This window comes from Egretta garzetta, unplaced genomic scaffold, assembly GCF_000687185.1.
Source record: "Egretta garzetta isolate BGI_Z169 unplaced genomic scaffold, ASM68718v1 scaffold793, whole genome shotgun sequence".
Classification (NCBI taxonomy): Eukaryota; Metazoa; Chordata; class Aves; order Pelecaniformes; family Ardeidae; genus Egretta; species Egretta garzetta.
This window is the reverse complement of record NW_009259229.1, coordinates 76326-99856: the sequence shown is the minus strand read 5'-3', so window position 1 is coordinate 99856 and position 23531 is coordinate 76326. Positions and strand designations below refer to the sequence as shown.

At 36.9% G+C, this 23531-nt stretch overlaps 1 protein-coding gene across 1 annotated transcript; it reads left to right on the top strand.

The window, feature by feature from the left end:
• On the top strand, positions 1-20983 carry LRRCC1 (leucine rich repeat and coiled-coil centrosomal protein 1; the record flags this gene model as incomplete). The annotated part of the gene is made up of 18 exons (XM_009635845.2): positions 1-223; positions 563-628; positions 1364-1531; positions 3011-3180; positions 3281-3490; positions 4191-4393; positions 5147-5333; positions 5661-5809; positions 6969-7173; positions 10294-10433; positions 13008-13209; positions 14265-14450; positions 15696-15870; positions 16607-16770; positions 17616-17824; positions 18021-18158; positions 19980-20115; positions 20719-20983. Coding segments are annotated over 18 exons (3054 nt in total), but the record flags the coding sequence as incomplete, so codon positions are not given.
• Positions 20984-23531: the final 2548 nt, after the last annotated feature.

The following is a 23531-nucleotide window of genomic DNA, read 5'->3' as shown; positions in this document are numbered from 1 at the left end:
GGGCCTTTCCTCCGCAGCTTGCTGGAGGTCTCGCTGAGCTCGGACCTGCACACGCTGAACGCGCACTGTAACCGCATCGCCAGAATCGAGGGGCTCGGCCACCTCCGGAACCTGCGGCATTTAGATCTGTCATCAAACCAAATCCGCCGGATCGAGGGGCTAAGTTCCCTGGCTCATCTGCGCACCCTCAGCTTATCCAGTAACCTGATCACGAAAGTGGAGGGTCTGCAGTATTTATTTCTGTCCATTTAGCAACTCATGAAGCTCTTCTAAGAGTTGTGTTAAAGCTGCTTTGGGAAGTATGCATATAATTAAGTTTAAACTAAGTTAGTAAGAGCTACTAACCATATTATGTAAAAGCATATACTGTGTCTGTAAGCTTTACCATGGCAAAAAGCCTTAATTTAAAAGGAAAAAGTGGGGTTTATATTATGATTATAGTTTATTGTCGTATTTTGTAGTTATGATTAAATTTTTAAAGGCTCACTTTGCAAAGTTTTGATTTGTTGAAAGCAGAGCATTCTTCTGAAAATCTTACTGTTTTTTTCCTCATTTTGTTTAGGACTGGAAAAACTCTTTAACTTAACTATACTGAATTTGTCATATAATCACATACGTGATCTCTCTGGTAAGTGGCTTTGGCACATGCAGTGCAATAAGAAGCTTTTGGCTCATTTTAATTTTGAAAAGCTTGACCAAGTGTATTTTTAGAAGTTCCTAATAGTTCAGCCAATTGACTGAGTAATGCTACTAAAGGTGGCAGTTGCTGCTACTCTCAGCTTTCAAGTTTCTAACATCAAGGGTTGTTCTGAACTGGAGTTCATTCTCCTGTATTTGGCGAGGCTGACCTCATTCACGAAGTAGTACAGTAAACATTTCAAACTTATTTCTAAAGTGAAAAATGCAATAGTCTTGGAAGATCTATCCAAAAGACTTGAAGTTCTTGTCTAAATCTATGTGTTGAAATGGTCAATTGTTGCTTCTAACTGAGATTTTAAGCTACAGAATCAAGGGAGTTTGTAATAGAAAATTAAAAAGAACATTGGTAACAATTCTGTTACTGAACTGAGTTATAAAAAGGAACTTCAAGCAAAATGTTTATTTTTACACGCTTCTTAACAGTTGGAAACTAATCTATTTCTTTAAAGTTAACTCTCATGACTAGCTTAAGCGTTGTTCTGTGTGGTAGTGTACCATAGGTATATGTATGTAGACAAGGATACGGAGCAAAATTTGTTACACTGTTTCCGGTTATGATGTTTTATTTACTGAATATTTTTCAACAAGATGCCATTTGTTCTAAACCCTATAATCTCGGATCGTAGCAGAAATCATTATTTTGTGTTTTTTCTCAAATTTTCAGGATTTCAGTGCCTTCATGGAACCAGTCATAAGATTAGCCATATTGACCTTCACAGCAACTGTATAAACAACATTGATCACTTAGTTCAGTGCACAAAGGGACTGCACTGGTTGACGAATCTGACGCTGGAAAAAAATGGAAAAGCCAATCCAGTTTGTCACACAGCAGGTATGGATCTCATGTTAGGTAGATGCTTTGTGCTTGTTAGGTCAGTGATTTCCCTTAAGCTGTGAGCCAGGTTCTGAAGCTTACAAATTCATTCATAAACTGTCCAGCCTGTAGAAGTCTAAATTCTGTCAAAATTAATTTGTTTTCCATGAGAAAAAAAAAAAAATCCCCCCCAGGCATATTCTCAAAATTTTAACTTGATAAGGCTCAACTTTTTACATATTATTTTAGGTTAAGATGGGAGATAGACAAAGAGTGATGGGAAGAGAAGGTATTGCAGAAATAGGAGGAAAGGATTATTAATATTATAAGGTGAGTGGAGAATTTGAAGAATGTATTTGGAGATATTGAACTATATAGAAAGAGGGCAAGCATGGGAAGTAGACGATCTTCTACTGATAGCAACCACAAGAGGAAGATCAGTAATAAGCACTGTTAGCCTTTTCTCCTTTCCCCACAGCTTCAGTAAGCAGTGACACACTCTAAGATGCGCTGCAGTAATTAGCATTTTCATCAAAATAGTAGGCAGGAGTTTCACTGGGTAGCATGCAGACAAGTTGGAGGAATGCATGTGGATACATCACTTTCAGTTGCATGCCTCGAGCTGCATTCAAACAAGTTAAATTGTAGCATCCTGTTTTGGGGCAGGTTTTGTTTGTGTATAAGAGAGAGGAAAGTAGAAGCGGAGGATTGATACTTTTGGGACAGCTCAAAGATAATTTCATTGCAGAGCAGTAGGAATTACAATAATACAAAATAACAACCATATCATGAGTGTGTAACTGATACAGGTGTAATATGTGTACCCTTCTTAGAGAAAAAAAAAAAAATAAGGTCTTAGGTAATGTTTTCAAAGGCACCTGTGAAAAAGTTTTGTGAATGCATTCAGGCACCATGGAAGCAGTAACAGGACTAGTAAAGTTATCTGGATAACTTAGAAAATTCCGCTAGTTTTCTTCTGTAAGCGTTTACGTACCTCTTCATATCTGCCCCTATGGTGTCACTTACTTTCAAAACTGCAATGTTCAGAAGTCCAAATTCTATTAATTTAAAGTTTAACTTCAGTGCCTTACAGTTTCATAATGCCTCATTTAATTCACTGAAAAAGGATGAAGTTAACTAAGCCCTTTCAGAACTTGGTTTTCCATTATGTTTGTCTATCCTTGCACTTGATACAACTGTTTTGCGGCAGCAGGCAGATATGAAAAGGTTGTCTGTGCAACTGCAGTGTGCTGATGGTGGTGGGGAAATCCCTGTGTAAATCAAGACTAGGCAGGCAGCTTCCCGGTTAATTTGTTTTGGAATATTGTCTGTTGAAAGCCTTATGGGTGGGGAAAGGTGAGACACTTGTAGATAACTTGCCTCTTTTTTTCTTCTGTTGAAAATGCAATGAATAATTTAAGATGACAGGATACCTAAAATACATTAGACAGCTCCTTCGGAGTTTAATTTCGATTTGCATGTGGTGTTTTCCTCAAGGTTATAGAGAAACTGTTCTTCAGGCGTTGCCCCAGTTAACAGCTCTAGACGGAAGAAATACTTCTGGTGAACCAGTGGAGCCAGCAGAAGAAAACTCTTCAGATTTGCAGTGTTTAGAAGACATTTGGGGCTGTTTGGTTTCACCTGGGTGTCCCTCATCCAAAGATCAGGTGCCATAGTTTGTGTGTACCAATTTTAAAGTTGACACATTTTATTTTTATATTGCATATAACTCATTAATGTTGTAAGGGTTGTCTTTTCTTTTGATAGAACTATGTTACCTTACCAGTGGTGACACCGCATATTGACCAGGCGTTGGCTCATTTTCGTCAACGTACAAGAATACCAGTACAAAGTGCCATCAGCTCCTCTACAGAGCTTGTCTCGTCTTCAGAAACAGAGAAGACTGAACTTGATAAAATATACAACGAGATAAGGATTAAAAAAATAGAAGATCAAATTTCACAGATATTGCAAAAGGTGACCTTTTTTTTTTTTTTGTGATTGAGCAGAAAGTTTTGTTTGTAAAATGAGGTGTACCTTTTGATAATGCAAAAGTCTGCTGGGACAGACTGGAGCATTTCTACCGGTACCAATTGCACTTCAAATCACAAAAACTTTCATACTGAATAAAAACCATAGTGTATGGGACTAGGAGAACTATCTGATCATATTAGATGAGAAAATTGTTTTCTTTTTCTTAACCCTGAAGCCATCAATATACTAACTGGATCAGAGTAAAATATGAAATGCAGCAAAATATCTGGATTATAGAGTTGGTTAATTTTGCAAATAGGTCAAGTTGGTCTGATATGTTTGTCAAGTATGCTTTTGTAACAGTTTGTTGTGTACCTTGGATGTTTGCAAGGCTTTTCTGGTATTAAGTGCTGTATTTGTTTTACATTTTGCACCAAGCTTCTATGCCTAAGGATTTTGCCAATTTTCAAGTATTTCAAAAAGATACAACTGTGTTCTCAAGCATGCTGTTCTGTTGAGTTTATTTTATCTTTAAAACAGTGAAATGTTTTAGCGAGGAGGGAAGGGGGTGTTTGGAAGCAATTATTTTCTACCAAAATTATTTTGTGTGAACTTACTTTTAAAAATAGCACCTGAGTAAGTGTTAGAAATTAGCCAGTTAGAAATTGTAAAATGTGTAAATAAAACTTCAGTCTGTTCTTAGGTATCTGATACCTCAAGAAGGGAAGCTCATCCAAATGTTCTCAAAGCTAAAAGAGACACAGATCCAACTTCTGAGAGCGAAAATGAGAGTGGGAAAGAGAACAACAGAAAGGTGGTGAAAAGAAGCAAGATTCCTACTTACGGTAGAACTACCTCGTCTACTAGATGTCATGCAAATCATCTTAAGAACAAAATAACTGACAGGTATCCTAATGTTTGCAGTATAAAGCCAAAATGAATTAAGCTGAATATTGTCAGAGTGAACATAGTTTGACTTGAAACATTTTGGTGAAAGTGGTAGGATGGGTAAATAGCTCTGTTAATAACGCTCTCAAAATCACTAGCTACTGAGGCTTCACTCGGTTGTTTCCCTATATGCATATTTTCTGTATTTAAATTAAAAGGAAATTGAACAGAAGATACCAAAAAAACCACTTCCAGAATTCTAGCAGGTTATATTTCATCTTCGTTTTAAACTGTGGTGACAGAATTCTCCACAGATAGAACAACAGAGCCAAAAAATAAAAGATCCGTGGTCTCAGAATGATGGTCAAATATATAACTGTCAATATTTTGTGATGGAACTGAGTAATTTCTTTTATTTATGTATTAAATACTAGAAGCGATGATTAGAAAATGATGTAAATTGGAATATGATAGTTTAGTCAGTCTACAGCAACTCTGCGTCTTTAAAATTGTTTCATATCTATGTGAGCATAAGTTTTTCGTATAGCGTCTGCAGAACTATTTTTTTTTACAGCTGAAGATTTGAATTTAGCTGTTTACTTTATGATCTGCTTGCAAATTATTTCCTACTTGGTTTTGAACTCTGTACAATTCAGCTTCTACACAGAACTGTAAAATTTTGTCCTGTAAAAGTGTCTGAATCCCCTGTTACTCTTTAAACTCTGCATATTCTTAAATATATCTTGATGTCCTCCTATTCTGCTATTATAGGGAAGAGAAGATGACTTCCTCAAAGTGTCTACGCTCCAGTCAGAGGGACTCTCATCTCAATTCATCATCAGATACTCGAGACTTGGAAGTAGTGGGAAGAAAAGCTGAAATATTAACTGGAAGACAGAGCAATATAGAAAAAGTAGAAGAAATTAATTCAAATGCCACAGAGGAATCAACATACCGAGTATGTTTTGCATCATTTCCAGTTAAATATGTCTTCACCTGAAGCCAAGTATACGTCTCCTGGTGAAACTTTAAAATTGGGGGTGACAAAAATAATTGCATGTAGATAGCATCAAAAAATTGTGGAATTCTTGTGTCAGCTGGAAGGGAGTTTATTTTATTTCACTTTTATGGGGGCTTTTGGCCTGGTCTCTTGAACTTTCCTCTGTCATCCATGAATTCCAGAAAGACAAAAAAATCTTGTTCTACAATTATGAATATTGTTTGTAATTTTTGTCTACCTTTGAATGTTTCCAAGTAAGTTGATGCTTACCACATTCTTGCTAAGGCGCTGATTCAAGAACTGGATCAGGAGAAAGAAAGGAGGTGGAAAGCAGAGCAAGCAGAGAAGAAATTAATAGAGCATGTCAGAGAACTACAGAAACATGCAAAGGAAGAAAAGAATATTCAGAGCATGGCTGTATACACTACAGACAGGTAGGGAAACAGTGCTGTAGTATAAGAGGTTTTTTTTTTAATTCAAGACAATTCAGTTTATACGCTTAAGGAATGAGAACAGCTTTAAACAATATACTTGGAAAATAATGCATTAAGAAGTAGTGCTGGAATTTCTCTCTGTATTACCTAATGAAATTCCTTTCTGCAGCTTTCTTCCTGTTGTTGTCTCAAAACAGTATCAGAATGTCACTTGCCTCCATTTCTAGTCATTACTTTCTAAGCAATCTGGATCATCATTGTATTGTCTCTTTCAGCTCAAGCTCTAGTGGCTGTCTAATATCATACTTTCAGCTTCCAATTCCCAAACTCCCTTTCCACCTACACATACAGCGTTCTTTTCTGGCACAGTGCACTTGAACAAAGATGTTTCTGGCAGGCCAGAGTTGGCTGAGAGGCAATGTGTTGTGCAGGTCAGGCCTAGCATATCTTCCTACAGACTGCTGTCATCATCCTTGTAAGTTCTGAGCAGCATCCTTTTTTTCAGAAGTTCCCCCTTCTAACAAAGCATTGTTTGTTGTCAGCTATGATTGGAGATGTCTGCTCTATTTGTCTTTTTCTTAACTGCATTGTATTTATCAAAGATGTTTTCTTTCACGTAAGGAAGAAACAAGCCAAGTGCTTTCTGAGTTACCATCCATGACTGACCGTGATTATTTCCCCTTTTTTTTCTTTTTGTTTTAGGTTCACTTCCCACCTTTATTTGTTACCACCTTGGATAAGAGGCTTATTATGTTCCTTTTCTTTTGATATACATCTTATATCAAAAACTATTAGAATATTTAAGGATATTTCAAAGTTTTCTGAAGCAAATTATTAAATTACAAATTGATACTATATGTTTGACTTCTGTGTAAAGCCAAATGATACTGGAATGTTACTTCCTTAAAAACCCATCTATGAGGCTGTCTCCAGCTTGGTTTCTTTTAAAATGAAGCTCCATATAGTAATGGTACACATGACTTTGGTAATATTTTACATATTTTTAAACAGTTTTACATGACAGTGCTGACAATAGTAAAACTCAGCAAAGAACAAGATACAGTGCTACAACACTTACTAATGTCTTTTTCTCAATGTATTTGGCATCAAACTAAATACTAAAATGTTTGCAATACAACTTTATTGCATTTATTCTCAGGTTAAAGGAATTGATATTGAAAGAGAGAGATGTTAAAACAAGACTGCAAGCAGATGTCCAACAGTTGAAAGGTGAAACTGAGAGACTCACTAATGAGTTAAATCAGGCAAGAAATAAAGAAGCAGAATATCAGAAGGCCATGCAAGCTTTAGAAGAAACACTCTCCAAGATGGAGACACAGAGATTGCAGCAACGAACAGTAGAGGTAAGTATTTTTCATGAAGTATTTTTCATGAGTAAATAATACAGTGGTGACAGGATGGCTACTGTAGTCCTAGATATCAAGAAACACGATTTTATAAGCCTTAAGTCTTGAGTTTTCAACAATAAAAGCTGGGACTTTTTTTCTACATAGTGGTAGTTAAAAACAAGTGTTGGTTTTAATTGTCAATGTCTTTTATAAATAGAAGTATGTCATGTAATTGGCCTTAAGATAAAGGAGAACAAGTCCTATGTACTTAACACTGAGAGTTGATATTTTCTGAAAACATGGAGTAACAAAGACAAGTTTTTTAAAATGTTACTGAAATCAATAAATATCTTTACTAGCAGGATGGAAATCTGGTGATTCTGTTTGTTTTGCTGATCTAAAGAATTAGTTGTGACTAGAACAAAACAGTAATTGCTAAGAACTTATTTTAAAGATTCTGTTTGCTCTGGGGTTTTTTTGTTTGTTTGCTTGGGATTTTCTGGGTTTGTTTTTACAGCTGGAGAAGATAACGATGCTTCTGTGGTCAGAGGCACTTCGTTCAGTATGCAAATACATAAGATCAAGGGGCTGGACCAGATACTGCCACTATTTCTCACCGAATAATTAATTGGTGAATTTTCAGTGGCCAAATGCTGCATCCTCCAATATCTGCTCCTGTTGTTTGATCATATTCATGTATCAGCCCATTCCTGTGTCACTGAACTCATCCACTTACGGAAAGTGAATCCTAACATATCCATCCTGAAAAGCTTCTCAACTGCTAGTACAGTGCTCTAGGACATGTTGTCACTCAGATACCCTGAAAGGCAACAGAATCAGGAAGTGTGCCGTTCAAGTTTCGGATTAGCCACTCTCCACTTTAGGCTCCTCTGTAGGCACTAGTGGCTCTTCCATTTTCTTCCTTACCTGTAAATACCCTGAGGCTATTATGGATCTAGAAGTGACCCTCAGTTTAAATCAGCTTGTCACTTTGAAAAGTACTAAATTTAGTCATTTAGAGGAGAATGCTGGGGGTTTTGGTTTGTTTTTTTTTTTTTCTCTTTCTTTTCCTATAAGAAAAGAAATACTTTATTGGTGTATGAGGTTTTTATTTTCCCTTTAATGAATTTGTAGAAATAAGTTATCTCTTTTGACAGTAGTAACCCCATTTTTATTAATGGCAAAACTTTGTTAAGGGAAGGTCTTTTTTTCCTGTCTTTAAGATCCTGTAGCAAATACTCTTTAATAACTGTGTTTCCAAGAATAATCATGATGCTCTAATAACTAAATTATCTTTTTGAATGTTTGGATTTAATATACCTTTGGTCTATTTTGTCAACTCTAAGATTAACAAATTCTAGAATATTGTATACAGCTTTCTCATAGTACACATTGGCAGTTAGCTTCAGTGCTAAATTATGGTTGCTCTAGGTAGTCACTGTTTAAGGATTTCAATCAACATTACTAGATTACTTCTTTAAGGGATTCAAGATAAATAAGCTAATGTGCATCTAAATGCGTACCCTGTTTTCTGGCAGTCTTTAAATTTGTATGTGTTCTCACTTGAAATTTTTGGGTTTAAGTGCTTCAATTTGGGAGAGAATTGCTTCATTTCATCCACAAAACAATAGGAATACAGTGGGGTGAGTCTAAGTGTTACTCATGAAGAGGCTTAACATGCAGAATATAAGAACTTAGCTTCATACTCAAGACTCACAACAGTTCTCATACAACTGAAATTACCATATGAACTTCAGGTACCTCTGGCATTCTCAAGCTGGAACTCATAACATGCAGCCATGCTTACCTATCTTAAGGGGCATTGCCAGGAGGTGATAAACGTTAGAAACCTTTTTATCTGTTAGTGCAGGACATTCCATACAGTTGTTCCTTATTTTTTTATTTTTCATTTTGATTGTTTGTTCACAAATCAAGTTGAGGGGACAGTTGCGATGGAATTGTGAAAGAAAACAGATTTGGGATTTTTCTGTTGGTCTCTCTTGTTTTGTGGGGGTTGGGGGTTTTTTGTTTGTTTTCTTGTGAGGGTTGGAAAGTAAACTGGGTTGTCTCTACTGCGTTCTAACTCTGCCATTAGATAACTGATACTTACAGTGATCTTGAGTAGTCCATTAACCATTCACAGCTTTGATAGTGTGGAAAGCAAAGAGATTAGAATTGTTTAAGTACAGAAGGCAGAGATCCTTTGCTTTGCTTAGGAGGACAGGTTGACAAGATAGTGAAGTTGTTACTGCTAACTGCTTGAGCACAAAAGGATTGAGATGAATGCCACAAGTCATGATTAGGAGTAAGAATATCTATTAACATCACCTCTGCTGTTTCTGTTGCATGTTCTAACTTTCAGCCTTCTGAAGTGTCTTGATTCTGAAGTACCATTTCATGAGTAATTAAAACCTTTTTTATAACTTCCTTTGGTATCTTTTTTTCCTACTTGTTGAGTCAGAAAAGACAGCTTTGTATGTAAAAGGCTTAAGATTATAAAATGGAATTATTCATAAAAACTTACACCAAATACAAGAAGTGAAGTATGCCACCTGGTGTTTATACTGATCGCCCGTTTTTTGTAAAATCGTTAGAAAGCAGCTCTGTTCAGCAACTTTAAACTGTGAAACTGAGAAAGATACAGATTTTTGTAACTGGAGTGTTAAAAAAAAGTTATATTGAATGTATCTAAAACTGGTTTGCTTGAAACAAATAGAAGTATTACAGCATGAGAGTTTGTAATTGAGAAAATCATTCTGCCAATGCACTTTTTCCGCTTCTGCAGGACACTTTCAAGTTCTTCATAAATTAAGTAGATGTCCTCGGTTCTTCATGAAAGTTGCTTTTTTTGTGTTGTAGTAACTTAAGCTAAGACTTAATTTTAAACATCTTGTCTTAAATTTCTGCAGGTGTAATAAAATATATTAAGAAAAAAACCCCAAACAACAACACAAAAATTCCTTACTTTGTCTTGGGCTAGGTAACATAATAAAATTCCATAAAATTTTGTGAAAAATACTGACAGTTGATAGAACGTGCTGTAAACATAATGGCCCAGGTAGACATGTATAAAATTTTTAAAAAGCACTATAGTTTTAAGAAAATCTTGTCTCTTTCTTTATGAATTCTACACAGATGAAACAGGTGCAAGAAGCAGAGCTTAAAGCATCAGCAAACGAAAGAGAGGTACAATTACTTCGAATATCCTTTCGACAGCAGAAGGAGAAGGTAAAACAACTACATGAACTTCTTATATTAAGAGAGCAAGAGCAAAGGTATGGGGTCTTTTTTTTTCACAAGTTAATAGAGATGCTAGTCTTGCAAATGTGTTTTGTTTAAATGTGTTCTGCAAAGTGTGGGTGTGGGTTTGTTGGGTTTTTTTTTGTTTGGTCTTCATAAAAATGTGGATGTCCTCCCACCCATTTTCTTGCTCATTTAAGAACATGTTCATATCTTCTAGATTCCTGACTCATAAGTCCATGTAGGCAACTGTTCTTCCAGCCTTTCATTTGATAGGTTCTTGTCATATTATATGGCTGAACTTTTTATTTTAAATACTTGATCTTTAATCCAGGAAGTAATAAGACAAAAATAAAATTGCATTCAAATTATCATCTGAAGATCTGCATATACTACAATAACACAAAATGTTCCAAAAAAAAAGACAGTATCTTGCTTTAGGGTGGATGGGTGGTTGCCTGGCTCTTTCACCTCAAAAATGCTGCCTTCTTTCCTTTTTTTTTTTTTTTTTCTGAATATTTAAGTTCTGTACTGTTTAGCCAATAGAATCAAATATCTGTATGAACTAAAGTAACAAGTGGTGTGTGGTATACTGGTATGTGAGGGGGAGATTATTAATAAAATAAGCTGGTTACACTTGCTAAATTTTACACAGATAAATGTGTTCAGATACCAAGATCCACAGGTTTAGATGGGAAGAATGTGATAGCTGTGTCTTGTGAACTTCCAATTATCTCATAAATCTCGAAAAGATGTAATGTGAAGGACAGCAGATGCGCTTTGTGTTTGTGCTTTGAAACAGATGCACAGAATAGTCTTAAAGTACAGGGTACTCTTGCTTGTACATTCTTCTATAGGGATGCTTCTAGATGGGAGGGAGGCTTACCCTGGAACCCTTTAGATCCCTGTTGCTGCTGCTTCTCAGGTTTTGGGTCTGAGTGAGAAGCAGCAGTTGTTGGGTGAGGATGAAGAGAATGACTGCAAAAGAGGGTATCTGGCTGTACAGTACTTTTTCCCAGTTCCGGTGCCTCTTCCAGATCTTTGTTAACAGCAAAGCAAACAAATGCTAACAGAAAAAGAACAATTGAATAATTTCTACAAAAGCTCAAATTAAAAAGTGAGGTTATGATGTGCGGACACAGGAAATATCTGTATGAACTAAAGTAACAAGTGGTGTGTGGTATACTAGTATGTGAGGGAGATTATTAATAAAATAAGCTGGTTACACTCGCTAAATTTTACACAGATGTGTTCAGATACCACGATCCACAGGTTTAGATGGGAAGAATCTGATAGCTATGTCTTGTGAGCTTCCAATTATCTCATAAATCTCCAAAAGATGTAATGTGAAGGACAGCAGATACGCTTTGTGTTTGTGCTTTGAAACAGATGCACAGAATAGTCTTAAAGTGCTTCAACACTCTTCTATAGGGATGCTTCTAGACGGGAAGGAGGCTTACCCTGGAACCCTTTAGATCCCTCTTGCTGCTGCTTCTCAGGTTTTGGGTCTGAGTGAGAAGCAGCAGTTGTTGGGTGAGGATGAAGAGAATGACTGCAAAAGAGGGTATCTGGCTGTACAGTACTTTTTCCCAGTTCCGGTGCCTCTTCCAGATCTTTGTTAACAGCAAAGCAAACAAATGCTAACAGAAAAAGAACAATTGAATAATTTCTACAAAAGCTCAAATTAAAAAGTGAGGTTATGATGTGCGGACACAGGCTCCACAATCTGTAAGATTGTAAAGTAGGTATGTTTATTCAGCGCTGGGCAGCACGGGGTGTAGTCCCACCAAAGTCGTGTGCACCTCCACGTGGCAACTTGCCCTGTTTATATGTAGCAAAGTGTTACATATGCATGAAGTTTCCCAATAGCCTATACATATGCATAACCTGTCCCCAATTAGCTTCATGAGGTCGTTTCCATAAGTCCCTCCCGACTGCGCTTGCTCAGTGCCTCCTTGTGGTGGTCGTCGGGGGTCTTGGGGATGAAGGCTGATGGCTCCTCTTCGTCACTGTTAGTAACCCCTTGTTCTTGCGCAGACAGACTCAGTTGCTTCTTTGCTCTTGCCCAAACTGCAGGGTGTTCTTATCAAGAACTGTCCTTCGTAAGGAGACGCAAATCTTCCTGCGTCAGTTCGCACAAATAGTTAGCAAAACATTTGAGCACTATCTATCAATTTGATTCTCTGGGCTATGCAGCAATCTAGACAATTATTACGCAGCATCTTATCTACTAAGATTCCCTTAACCCCTTCTCTCAGTTATTTCTTTGGGTGTTTTAACAGTAGTCAACACACTTTTCCTCGTTCCAGGGCTTTGTTAACAGCAAAGCAAACAAATGCTAACAGCAAAAGAACAATTGAATAATTTCTGCAAAAGCTCAAATTAAAAAGTGAGGTTATTTCTTTGGGTGTTCTAACAGTAGTCAACACACTTTTCCTCGTTCCTGGACCATTGTCATAGAAGACTGAAATCTGTCTGTGAAACTAAGGAATTTATCCCATTTATTATGTAATTTATTATAATTTTTTAAGAAACACCAAGCAAATGAATTGAAACAGCATTGTGAGATACTGCAGTTCTTGTCTCAAATATATGTTTGGTAACTTCAGGAAAGAACTTGAAACCCGAGTTGCTTTAAATGGACCTGAATTTCAAGATGCTTTGTCAAAAGAAGTGGCTAAAGAGGAGCAGAGGCATGAGCAGCGTGTTAAAGAATTTCAGGAGAAAATTAATATGTTAAACCAGAAGTACAAAGAGTTAGAAGATGAATTTCGTTTAGCTTTAACTATTGAAGCAAAAAGGTATAAAGAGGTAAGACTAAGAGAACATTTCATCTCAAACTAGGTGGAGCTGTAGTTCTCTTAAACGTGTTGGGCTTGGGGTTTTTTTGTTTTATTTTGGGGTTTTTTTTGATGCTTAAGGTCTTTGCTCCAAGGATTCATCTAAAAATACTGGTAGTAAGCTTTGAAATATTAGTAATTAGAACACAGACACCAAATGCCAAGTCAGTACTTGCAAAACCCAGCATTTTTGTTCATAAGTAAAAGTTAATCAAAAGAAATTAGAAAAACTTCTATCTGGTGGTGTTAATTTCCTCTTAAAAGATGTTGACCTTCTACTAGAATATATTCAATTATTGTAAAAACTCTTGGTGTTTTGGTAAGGTTATGGTTACATATGTACTTGTGTATTTATTACTAAAGTTCCCTATTGCTTAACTTTTCAAAATTGAATTTTGGATATGCGTTTTGAAATCCAAATTCAAAACTTGCTTAGATATGGCTAGTGTTCATATTAGTTTATATGTTAAGTGAAATAAAATTTTAAATGCTTTACTGTCACTTAAACTTGGTTTCCTTCATTTTAAATCAGTTGGATACATGGGAGAAGAGGGGAAAGAAAAGACTCTTTTCACACTTCAAATCTTTCTCTTACAAGGAAAAAAAGAAGAGAATTAAAATCTGGAAAGAAGAACTTTAAGTTAATGTTAATCTTAACAATGAGGTTAAATCAAGGCATTGTTTTCATTTCCCAAGCTATGGTTTTTCTGCTCTGCTTCTCATCCACCCATTAATTTTTTTTCCCAGGTTGGGTTTTTCTTTTTTGTTGGGTTGTGGTTTTTTTTGTTTGTTTTGGTTTGGTTTTGGTTTTTTACAAAATTTGTAGCTGAGTAGAATCAGGTTTTTTGAGTTGAAGTATCACCAACAAACTGGTAGAAAACCAGTTTCAGATATTCACTAATTTCACGTGCTGTTGATGAACATCTATTTCTTTCTTTATTTGAAATGCAAATGTCATTTGTGTGTGTGTATACACACTTTTTCCAAATGTTAGCATTTCTCAAGTCTTGTCTCATAAAACTTTAGGTCAAAGAGGATTTTGACCATGTTGCTGCTGATCTCGTTGAACATAAACAAGCTCTCTTTGAGTTTGAACAAAAGGAAAAAGAGATGGCAAGTCTGATCCAAGACATGACAAGTATAGTGGAAGAACAGAAAGCAAAGATTTCAGAATTAACAAAATCAAATGAAGAAGCTACAGCAAACCTAAAGGTACTAGTTTCAAAACATTTCAACTGCATGTATGATTTTTTTTTTGGTAATATTTTATCTACAGAATTAACAATTCCATAGAAGATAGATTGACTGAAAGATGCGTGTTTCCTGTTGCACTAAAACCTAGTATTCTGCATCAGCCTTTAGTCTTGCATCTTGCACTTCTATTTCTCACAAACACTGCTCCCTGTATAGCAAAATCTGGATTTGTTCATGCCTTCAGAAGTGCACTCCTTGCCTTGTGAGCGCTAACCAGTTTGTATATAATCAAGTGGTCACTCTAAACTGAGATTAAAAACCTACATTGAATTTACAAAGGGTCAGGGCTGTTAAAGTAATGGAATATGGTTCTGCAGTGGTCACTGTACATGAAGTAAAAATGAAATTGAACAAATGATCAATTGTAGTTACTAGCAGCTTAATATCTCTGAGAGTTGCATAAAATTAGCAGTATTAGTCATTATCTACTAATTTTCTAATTTTGGTGTTAAATACTGTGGGCACAGTTGCTTTATTTTACACCACTGATCGCCATATGGTAACATTATAGTACTGTGTTGTCCATAAATAATTCTTAAAAGTCTTAGGAATGTAACTTTTAAACGGTTGTGTGACCCAGTCCATGTATGTATCCAGTCCATTGTTACAAACTCCTGTGCAGTACAATCCCTGCACAGCTGTCTCTACTCTCCTCCCCACACCTCGCTGCTGGGGGTCCAAACATTGTGTTGCTACACAGAATAGGATTCTGCCAGTCAGTGATGCTGCTAAAAACAAAATTTAAAAATAGCTATATTAAACAGCTGTAATCTGTAAAACAAAAAGTAGCCTGCATAACTGAAGATAAATCTTTATTGTGGGAAGTAGTTCATCCTAGCTTCTGTCTCCCTTGTTTTGATTTGGTTTTTTATATCTTAACTTGATTTTCTGTTTCTCTCTTTTTGACCTGTACATTTATAATTCTAAACAGGTTTTTATAGTGGCATTGATAATTCAAGGTGGCTATTTAGAAATCAACTTTACAGTTTTCTGGGATTGAAGTATGTCTATTTGAAGCGAATACTTTTGTTTCGTTACTGGGAAGAGATGCAGATAGAGCCCTGTATGCAAGCAGAATATTCCTCAGTTAACTTAATTCACCGCATATAAGTATTACTTTCCTAGCTGCTTAGTGTTGATTTGAAGTTTTAAATACTTGTTTTAAAGGATTTTACTGTCTTTTTTCAATGGTCTTTCATACAGTGTCAAACTGGAAAACTTGAAACTGTGACTGAGGAGGACAAACAGAAGGCTGTTCAACTTGAGCTTCTGAAAAAGGAAAATGGAAAACTTATTTCTCAGCTGACAGCCCAGGAATCTGTGATTGATGGGTTAAAAATGGAAAGAAAAATATGGGGTCAGGAGTTGGCAGAACAGGGTAAAACAATTTATTTTTTTTTCGTTTGGAGAAAAAATGGTGTTCAATGTCACACCTTTCAAATAAATACTTTAATATAGTTGTGATCATGACAGGCCCTCTGGATGCCTTGTTGATCTTACCCGGTTGTAAAGATGATGTGCAAAAATAGATCTTCGGTAGTACATAGGCCATTATAGGAACTGTAACAGCAGTTGTGGGAGTTAGTTGCAAATACAGCTTATCTGTTTTCCCAAAATGTCAAAATACCATAATGTTATACAAAGAACTTTTAAATATGAAACTAGGAAAACAAGGATTTGTAAATACTGTTATGTAAGGCTACTTGTCTATTAGATAAGTCTAAGGTTAAAATTTCAGTATATATCATTAAAAAAAAAAAGTTAAGTACTGGGTGAAAAAAAGCTTGGGCTTTTTTCATTTTTTTTTTTTTCTGATTCATGTGACTCAGCACCACCTTGTGGGTTCTTTGAGATTGGTTGGGTCTGTAAGAATTACTGTTGGCTTTCATTAGAGAAGTTTTTCAAAGGATAAAATACAGACCTTAAGTTCTACGTTTCCTCGTAAGTGTTACCTAACTACAGATTAAAGCCCTACAGTGTTTTCAGTGGGCAAAATGGTCATGTTTGGTTTTTACGGTGGTTCTTACCTTCATCTCCCTCCTTCCCCTGACATTGTACGTCTTAAAGTCATCTGTAAAATGAGTGCCGTGGTGTGAATATCCTGTTTTATCCAGGAGCTCATCTTGCTCAAGATCGGGGAAAACTGGAGGCAAAAATTGAAGTTTTAACGAATGAGATTGAGGCATTAAAAAAGCAGAAGGAACAGGACAGTGATACTATAAGAATTAAAAACAAAATAGTGGACGATCAGACAGAAACAATTAGGAGATTAAAAGAGGTAAGTGCCGTGTCTGACAACTTCTGTGCTTAGCTAGAATTAAGACTTGTGGTGAAAGTTATTGTAAAGCCTGTAATGAAAGCTGGCTCTGCATGCCTAGTTTACCAACTCAGAAAAGCACTATCAGGCTGTCGGTGGCAAGAGGGCCTTGTATTAACTTGATGTACAGAGATGCTACCTTGAATTTCTCATTGAACCATATCTATGTACAGACTTTATTCTCTTTGCCTTGCTTCAAGCTACTCTTGATAATGATTTTGAGAGAGAAAAAACTAGAAGTACTAGCATACTTCTTCCTGTGTGTTTAAAAGAAAAGGGAAAAAAAATTTTAGAAGCTTGCTTCGGGTTTATTTTTCAATGTAAATATTTTTTTCTTTATTCTGTTCATGTAAATCAATATTTTAACAGCAGAGCTACTATGTTTTGTTCTGTTAATTCCATCAATCTCATTTAGAGACTTAAGACAAGCTTGTTAATCAGAGCAAAGTTTTATAGCATATTACGTCAGTCAAGGTTAGATGTGTTGCTCATTAAGCTATATAGCCACGTAACAGAATGTGAGCTCAGTGATTTCTGTATGTAGCATAAGTTGTTGCATTAGAGTTTTAACATGCTTTCAATTTCAGATTTGTTTTGATTACTTTTTTTTTATTCTGACTTCTTTCAGATGAAGATTGTTTAACTGGCTATCACTTTACTAAGTATTTTTCATACAATAATACGTTTAGAAGAGTAAATTTTCACATCTGTCTTTTTTCCAGTATAGACTAAGCAGGTACTCTTAAATGGTAACAATAAAGTTAAAAGGAAGGAAGTTTGTGTTCTAAAATATTTATTTTCTAAAGGGCTTACAGCAAAAAGATAAACAAATCCGAAAGCAGCATGAAGAAAACCTGGAAGCTCAGAAACTTTTTCAAGTACGGTTGGATGAAAAAGCTGCTGAATTTGAAGAGCTAATGGAAAAATTAGAAAGGCAAAAGGAAAGAAAAGAGGAATTAAAGCAACTGCTAGAAGAAAAAGAAGTAGAACTTGATGACATTAAGAATGCACACAGGTGATACATACAAGTGGCAATAATTTTGGGGGATCATAAAGGCATGCAACACTGCTCTGAAGTTACTCTATATTTGGAGAGTACTTGCTATTAAAACCCATAGGAATGTGGAAAAATGGAAGCATGGAAAACTGTTCTCCACCCTCCTAAGAAGTGGTATCTACTTTGATTGTAAATATGTGCATTTTATTTTCAGTGCACTGAAAAAGAAGTGGCAAGGTAAAGGAGAGCTATTAAGCCAGCTGGAGGTGCAGGTTAAACAAATGAAGGAGAACTTCGATATCAAAGAGAAGAAGTTGACTGAAGAGAGAAATAAGAGTCTCCAAGCTCAGAGGTGAACACCTTACTACTTATTTTGTGATGGTTCATTTAGTATAGACTGGCACTGTTAATAGGTGTACAAAACTGTTTGATTATATGGTGAAAGAATGTAACACCTTTTTAAGTACTTGGTGAGCCCCGTTCGTGCAAACTCTGTGCAGAAGTAATTCTTGCTCTACAGGTGACTGACTTTGTCAGTTACAGCATTTGTCCTTAAACTTTTTAGCTATGTTCCCATTTCCTCTGAAAACAATTGGAGCCTACACTCATTCCTCCCTAGTATGCCCATTCCAGCACAGTGCCTTTGATTTACCTCTGTGAGGAAACTCCATGTCACGCTTACGTGATAGGACTCTTACACAGTCATCACGCGTGCTGGCTGGAGCCATGCAGTGAAGATGCTTGCGTGCGTGCGGCAGTCTCACAGGCTGTAGCAGGGTTTCTTTGAGCGTGAGCCTGTCAACCTTCTAGCTTCAGACCAGGATGCCTGGGACAAATTGGTTGCATATCACAGGTCAAGCCAAGCAACTGTGGCTGGCATTTGGGCTTACGAGAGGCCACAGTGCTTTGAAATACCTTGTGCGCTGTGTAGGAAATTGGGGACAGATCCTCAATACTTATCATAATAATTCTAACAAATATTTCAGTCTGTGACAAACAGACTGTTTATGAGTTACCTGTCATTCTTTTCCCACACAAGTAGCAACAGGTTTTTAATTTCTTTCATTATTCCTCTTGTATTGTCAACTTTTTTTGAGCAGGTAATAGTAGATACGAGATGACACAGAAACAAATACTCATAACCCAGAAAATAGTCAGGGACTTAGATGATGCTCAGTTACTTCATATGCTTCTGGTATTATGGAGAAGTATAGTGGGCTGCTGCCTGTGATAAGCTTGGATTGTCAGTATGATTTTTTTTTTTTTTTTTTTTTCACTTTGCCCCCTTTCTCTTATTTTTCTTTCTTCCTCCCAACTATTCTTAAGAAAAGATTAGCTAGTTAATAAGACTGCATATTTATCTAGCAGCGATAAACACACTGTTACTGAAGGAATAAGCTAGTATGACCAAGTTTTTTTGCTTTACACTTTTAAATTAAACACTTTGATCAATTACACTTTGGCTATTATTTTAAGGAAGGTCATCTGATTAATAAATGAAAGAAAATACCTTGATGGTCAAGTTTGATTTAAAAAACAAACAAAAAAACCCCAAACGAAAATTGATCACTTCAAATAGTCAATAGTACAAGGTTTTGGAATTGTTGGAAACTGAACTTTTGTCCCAAATAATTCTGTTCTATTTCAAAATCTTGGTGTAAATGAATTGCATAGTGGAATAATTTGCCTTGCTTTGTGTTGCTACATATTTTAGTTATCTCCTAAAAGCAGAATTTACTTGGAGCCAAGGAAACGCTTCACTACTGTGAAGCAGACGCTTTTCTGTTTCTGTGAGACACAGGCTTACAGGCCATTTACAGGATCACATAGTTCAGTCAGTGACTTCTCAGGAAGCAAAAGCATAATAAGTAGATGTTTGAAAACAGGTGGAATTCTTATCCATGTTGACAGTAGCAAGCCCGAATCTTTGGATTCTTTGCTTGTAATTAAATGCTTCTGCTAAGAGGAATGCCAGAAACCCTAAACACGGTGCATAAAAATAGAACATGTACTTGAGAAAACAGGGCGTCTTCTGATGTTGGCCATTGCCTTTGTGCCTATGTTATTAAAACCTTATTGAAGGTTTTAATTTTTCCCAGTTCCAGAATTGGGCAAAGCAAAATTTTTCAGTTGTTGCAGGAGTGTGATTTATTTTTTCGCTATCATTTTTTAGGATTGCTGTGGAAAAGCTTCATGAAATGGATGATGCTTTTAGAAAACAACTTGAGTCGATGTTGGCAGCTCATCAGGAAGAACTATTGCAGCTAGAAAATGAAAAAGAAAAACAAGTCGAAGCAGCAAATGAAAAAGTAATTTTAATACTAAATTTATATGTTTACTGTATTTGCATTTATTTGACAGCTGCTGCAACTGTGGTGCTTGGAAGTCAGCTGCTTGTATCTATCTGGCTGATCTCTGGATGGAAACAGCCCTGGTTTAGTACTCGGTCTTTGCAGAGCAAAAAAAAAATCTCTAGAACTGTACCATCATCAGGTTCAGTATTCAAGCATAGTGAAGTTGCAAGCTGTGTGGCTGTTACGAGTCAATAGCGAAACATTTCCTTATCTGTCCAGGGAAGAATAACAATGATTATGCCAGATAATCCACTTACCTATGCCAGTGTTACCAGTTACCGTTCCTGTCACGTACCGCATTCTTCCTTAGCGTGACAACTGGTGCTTTTTCTGTGTAGTAGGTATTTTGGTTTTGAAGCATTACTCGCTATTTCCTAGCAAATAATTACTTTTTTAAAAGCAAAATTCTGCTACTGTATCCAGTGGCAAAAGTAGTGCTCTTTGCTTATTTAAACATAAGTACGTAACTCTTGCATTGCTTATCAGTGTTAAAAATTGGTTTTATAGGTATATTAAGGAAAAGGTAGAATTCTGTTTGATCTCTGTGTGCTCTTTCAGGTTTACCATGTTGAAGAAGAAATGCGGCAGCTTCTGCAAGAAATGGCAAACAATAAAAAAGCCATGGAAAGTAAAATAAGACGACTTACGCATGCACTAAATGATATTCAACAGGATCTTTGAAGATTAATACACATTTTTAGTGTATGTATGTATACCCAAACTTTAGCAAATACACTACAATGCACTTTTTCCCTTGTTTTCTAGAGAATAAATTCTTTGTGATATATTTTGATGGTTAAATATTTATACAATATTTTCATAATAAATAGTTATTTCTAACCCTTGGTTATTTTTAACTGTTTTGTCAAAGTGGGTCAAAACACATGTATAGATGAAAAGTATTGTGTGAAATTAGGAATTAGTGTGTTTAATAAAGGAAGTTAGAAGCAAAGGCCCAAAGACAAGAGCTTGAAGGTTTCCTTCACTGGGGTAGAGATTCTTGTAATGAGATCCATGAATTTACCTGAAACTATGTTTAATCTGTTGCTGTGGGTGACGAATGCATGACTCCTGCAACTTAGAGTGGCTTTTTTGGCAGTGTGGTTTGGTTCTCTACAGCAATGGGCTTCCTACCAGGCTTTTGAAAAACAGGAGATAATAAACTAACAGCTTCTGATGGAAGCTAATCATAAGCCTTCTGCTAATATGATTGTTGTACTTTCTTTCATGATGGGGACTTTACCGTCATCACTGTACTCAGGAATTTATTTCATTTGCTTGTTCTCAGAAGATCCCAAACTGTTACCTTACTACACCATACTCTGAAGCGTTTAATGCTGCAGCAGTAAGTGAAACAGTAAGGAGTAAAATCAATTACTTGTTGTTACACCAGGTGGAGCTATTTCTTCCCACCGTGCACTAGCCAAAGCAGAGTCCCCTTGCTCCGGTGACAACAGAAGCCTGATGGTCAGTGACCGGTCTTTGGAAAAGCACAACCTTGAGAGCTGGGAACAGACTGCTTTTGCTTGAAGAAAGGAAGCAGCAGGGAAGCAAAATAAAAACATGGCCCAACAGCTGAATGGGGCACCTGCAGTGCTGTGAGAACAACAGCAAGGGTGGGAGGTGGAGGGCTGGGACTGGTCTAGAGGTTGCATGGCCTTACAAAAGGGTAAGGTCCCAAATTTGTGTGAGGGGACAGAAAGAAGACACCTGCTTCAGCTCTGGTTCCCTCCATCCAGAATTCCTGCGCCTGGCCCTGGAGACCGCTGAGAGCGGAGCCATCAGCACTAACTCTGCTCTGTGGTACCATATACCCACAGCTAAGGTGGGATGGTAGAGCTGTTAAGGACTGACTGCTTTGAATCCCTGCTATAACAGCTGATAGCATGTAAAGAATTAATACCTAGCAGTAATGGTTAGCAAGGTGCAAGAATGAACCTTTAGCGCAGTTGGGTTAATGAATGTCAATCTGGTAAATTTTGCTATAAAGTTTAAAATTAGCCTTATTTATTGGTCTACTGGCATCCTAGTGTTCTCTTGATTCCCTGATGCACATACATCAATGTTACCTAAATGCAGAAGAAAATGACTTCTCATTGTGCTCTACACACTCCTGCTTCTTCAGAAGGAAACACTCGCCTGGAAGGCTGTTCTATAGCGTGTACATGGTGTCAATCCTGCAGAAAGTTTGCAGTGTTTTGGAGTGCTTTTCTGTCACATTTATCAAGTGTTTCCTTGGGCGCTTTTTTTCTTTGCTTACGATTTGACCCAGCTACACCTCAGAGTGAAGTAAATGAATAGTTGGAACACACCAGGGAAGTAAAAGAACTTACTTTTACCCTGATTCAATTTATTAGTATCAGCTCAGAGTTCTTCCTCCAAAATTTTCATTCTGGAACTATTTTCTGATTTTGTCATAGGGAGTTGTTACTGGTTTTAATATAAATTCTTTTTGTTCCTTGCTCTTGGCTCAGAAATCTCATACCACAGTACTTGGGTACATGCACGCAGTAGTAGTGTTTGGATTGTTTGTTTTTCATGCGGCTAATTCTACCTTTGGCACCGTTTCCCTCTTTATGCTTGCATGGCTTCCTCAGAACTTTTTAATACCTATTTAAATTATTTCTACCTTGAGAAAAGGCCTCAAAGTGATAAAATAACAAAAATACGGTGTAGGTGAAAGCTGTGCCAAATTTACCTATTTATAAGTGTCAGCCTGACATTACTGAAAGGTGTAACTGAATACATAAAATAAAAATCTAAACAAAAGGTGAGCTCTGACCTTGCTAGATGCAAGGCACGTTCTCCTGCATTAATCAGGACAATTTAAAACAGATTCCGTTACTAGGTTCTGCTTTGTTTTCATTTCCAGACAGGCTCATGGATCTATTTAAATCATTATCAAGTGTCTAATCAGTTAGGACGTTCCTATGTGACCCGAGACCTGGAGGAACGCGACTCAGCGTCCAGAGAGAGTTCCTATATGTACATACATTGGCCTGAACCTGCTGTTATCTATGAAGGTGCAGCTCCTAGGTGACACTGCACGTCCCGTGTAATGTCCCTTCACCTCGTGCAGGGGGGTGTGTGAGGGTCTCCTCCCAACAGCATTTCTTTCTTGAAGTGTGTCTCCTGCATTCTTACGCTATGTGAACTTTAAAGCTCCTCCACTTTATGCGGTGGTCACTGAAGGAAAGCGGCGTACCTGAATGAAGGTTAGGGCCGAGTGTATTTGGGCACCAGTGCAGGGACCAGGTCAGCATCCAGAATTCTCAGGGCCTCTCGCCAGACCTGCGGCTGGCCTCGGGAGACGCGAGGACGCAGTTTATAATCAGCCGAAGCGGGTTTGTGCCAAGCGTTGGCGAGAGGAG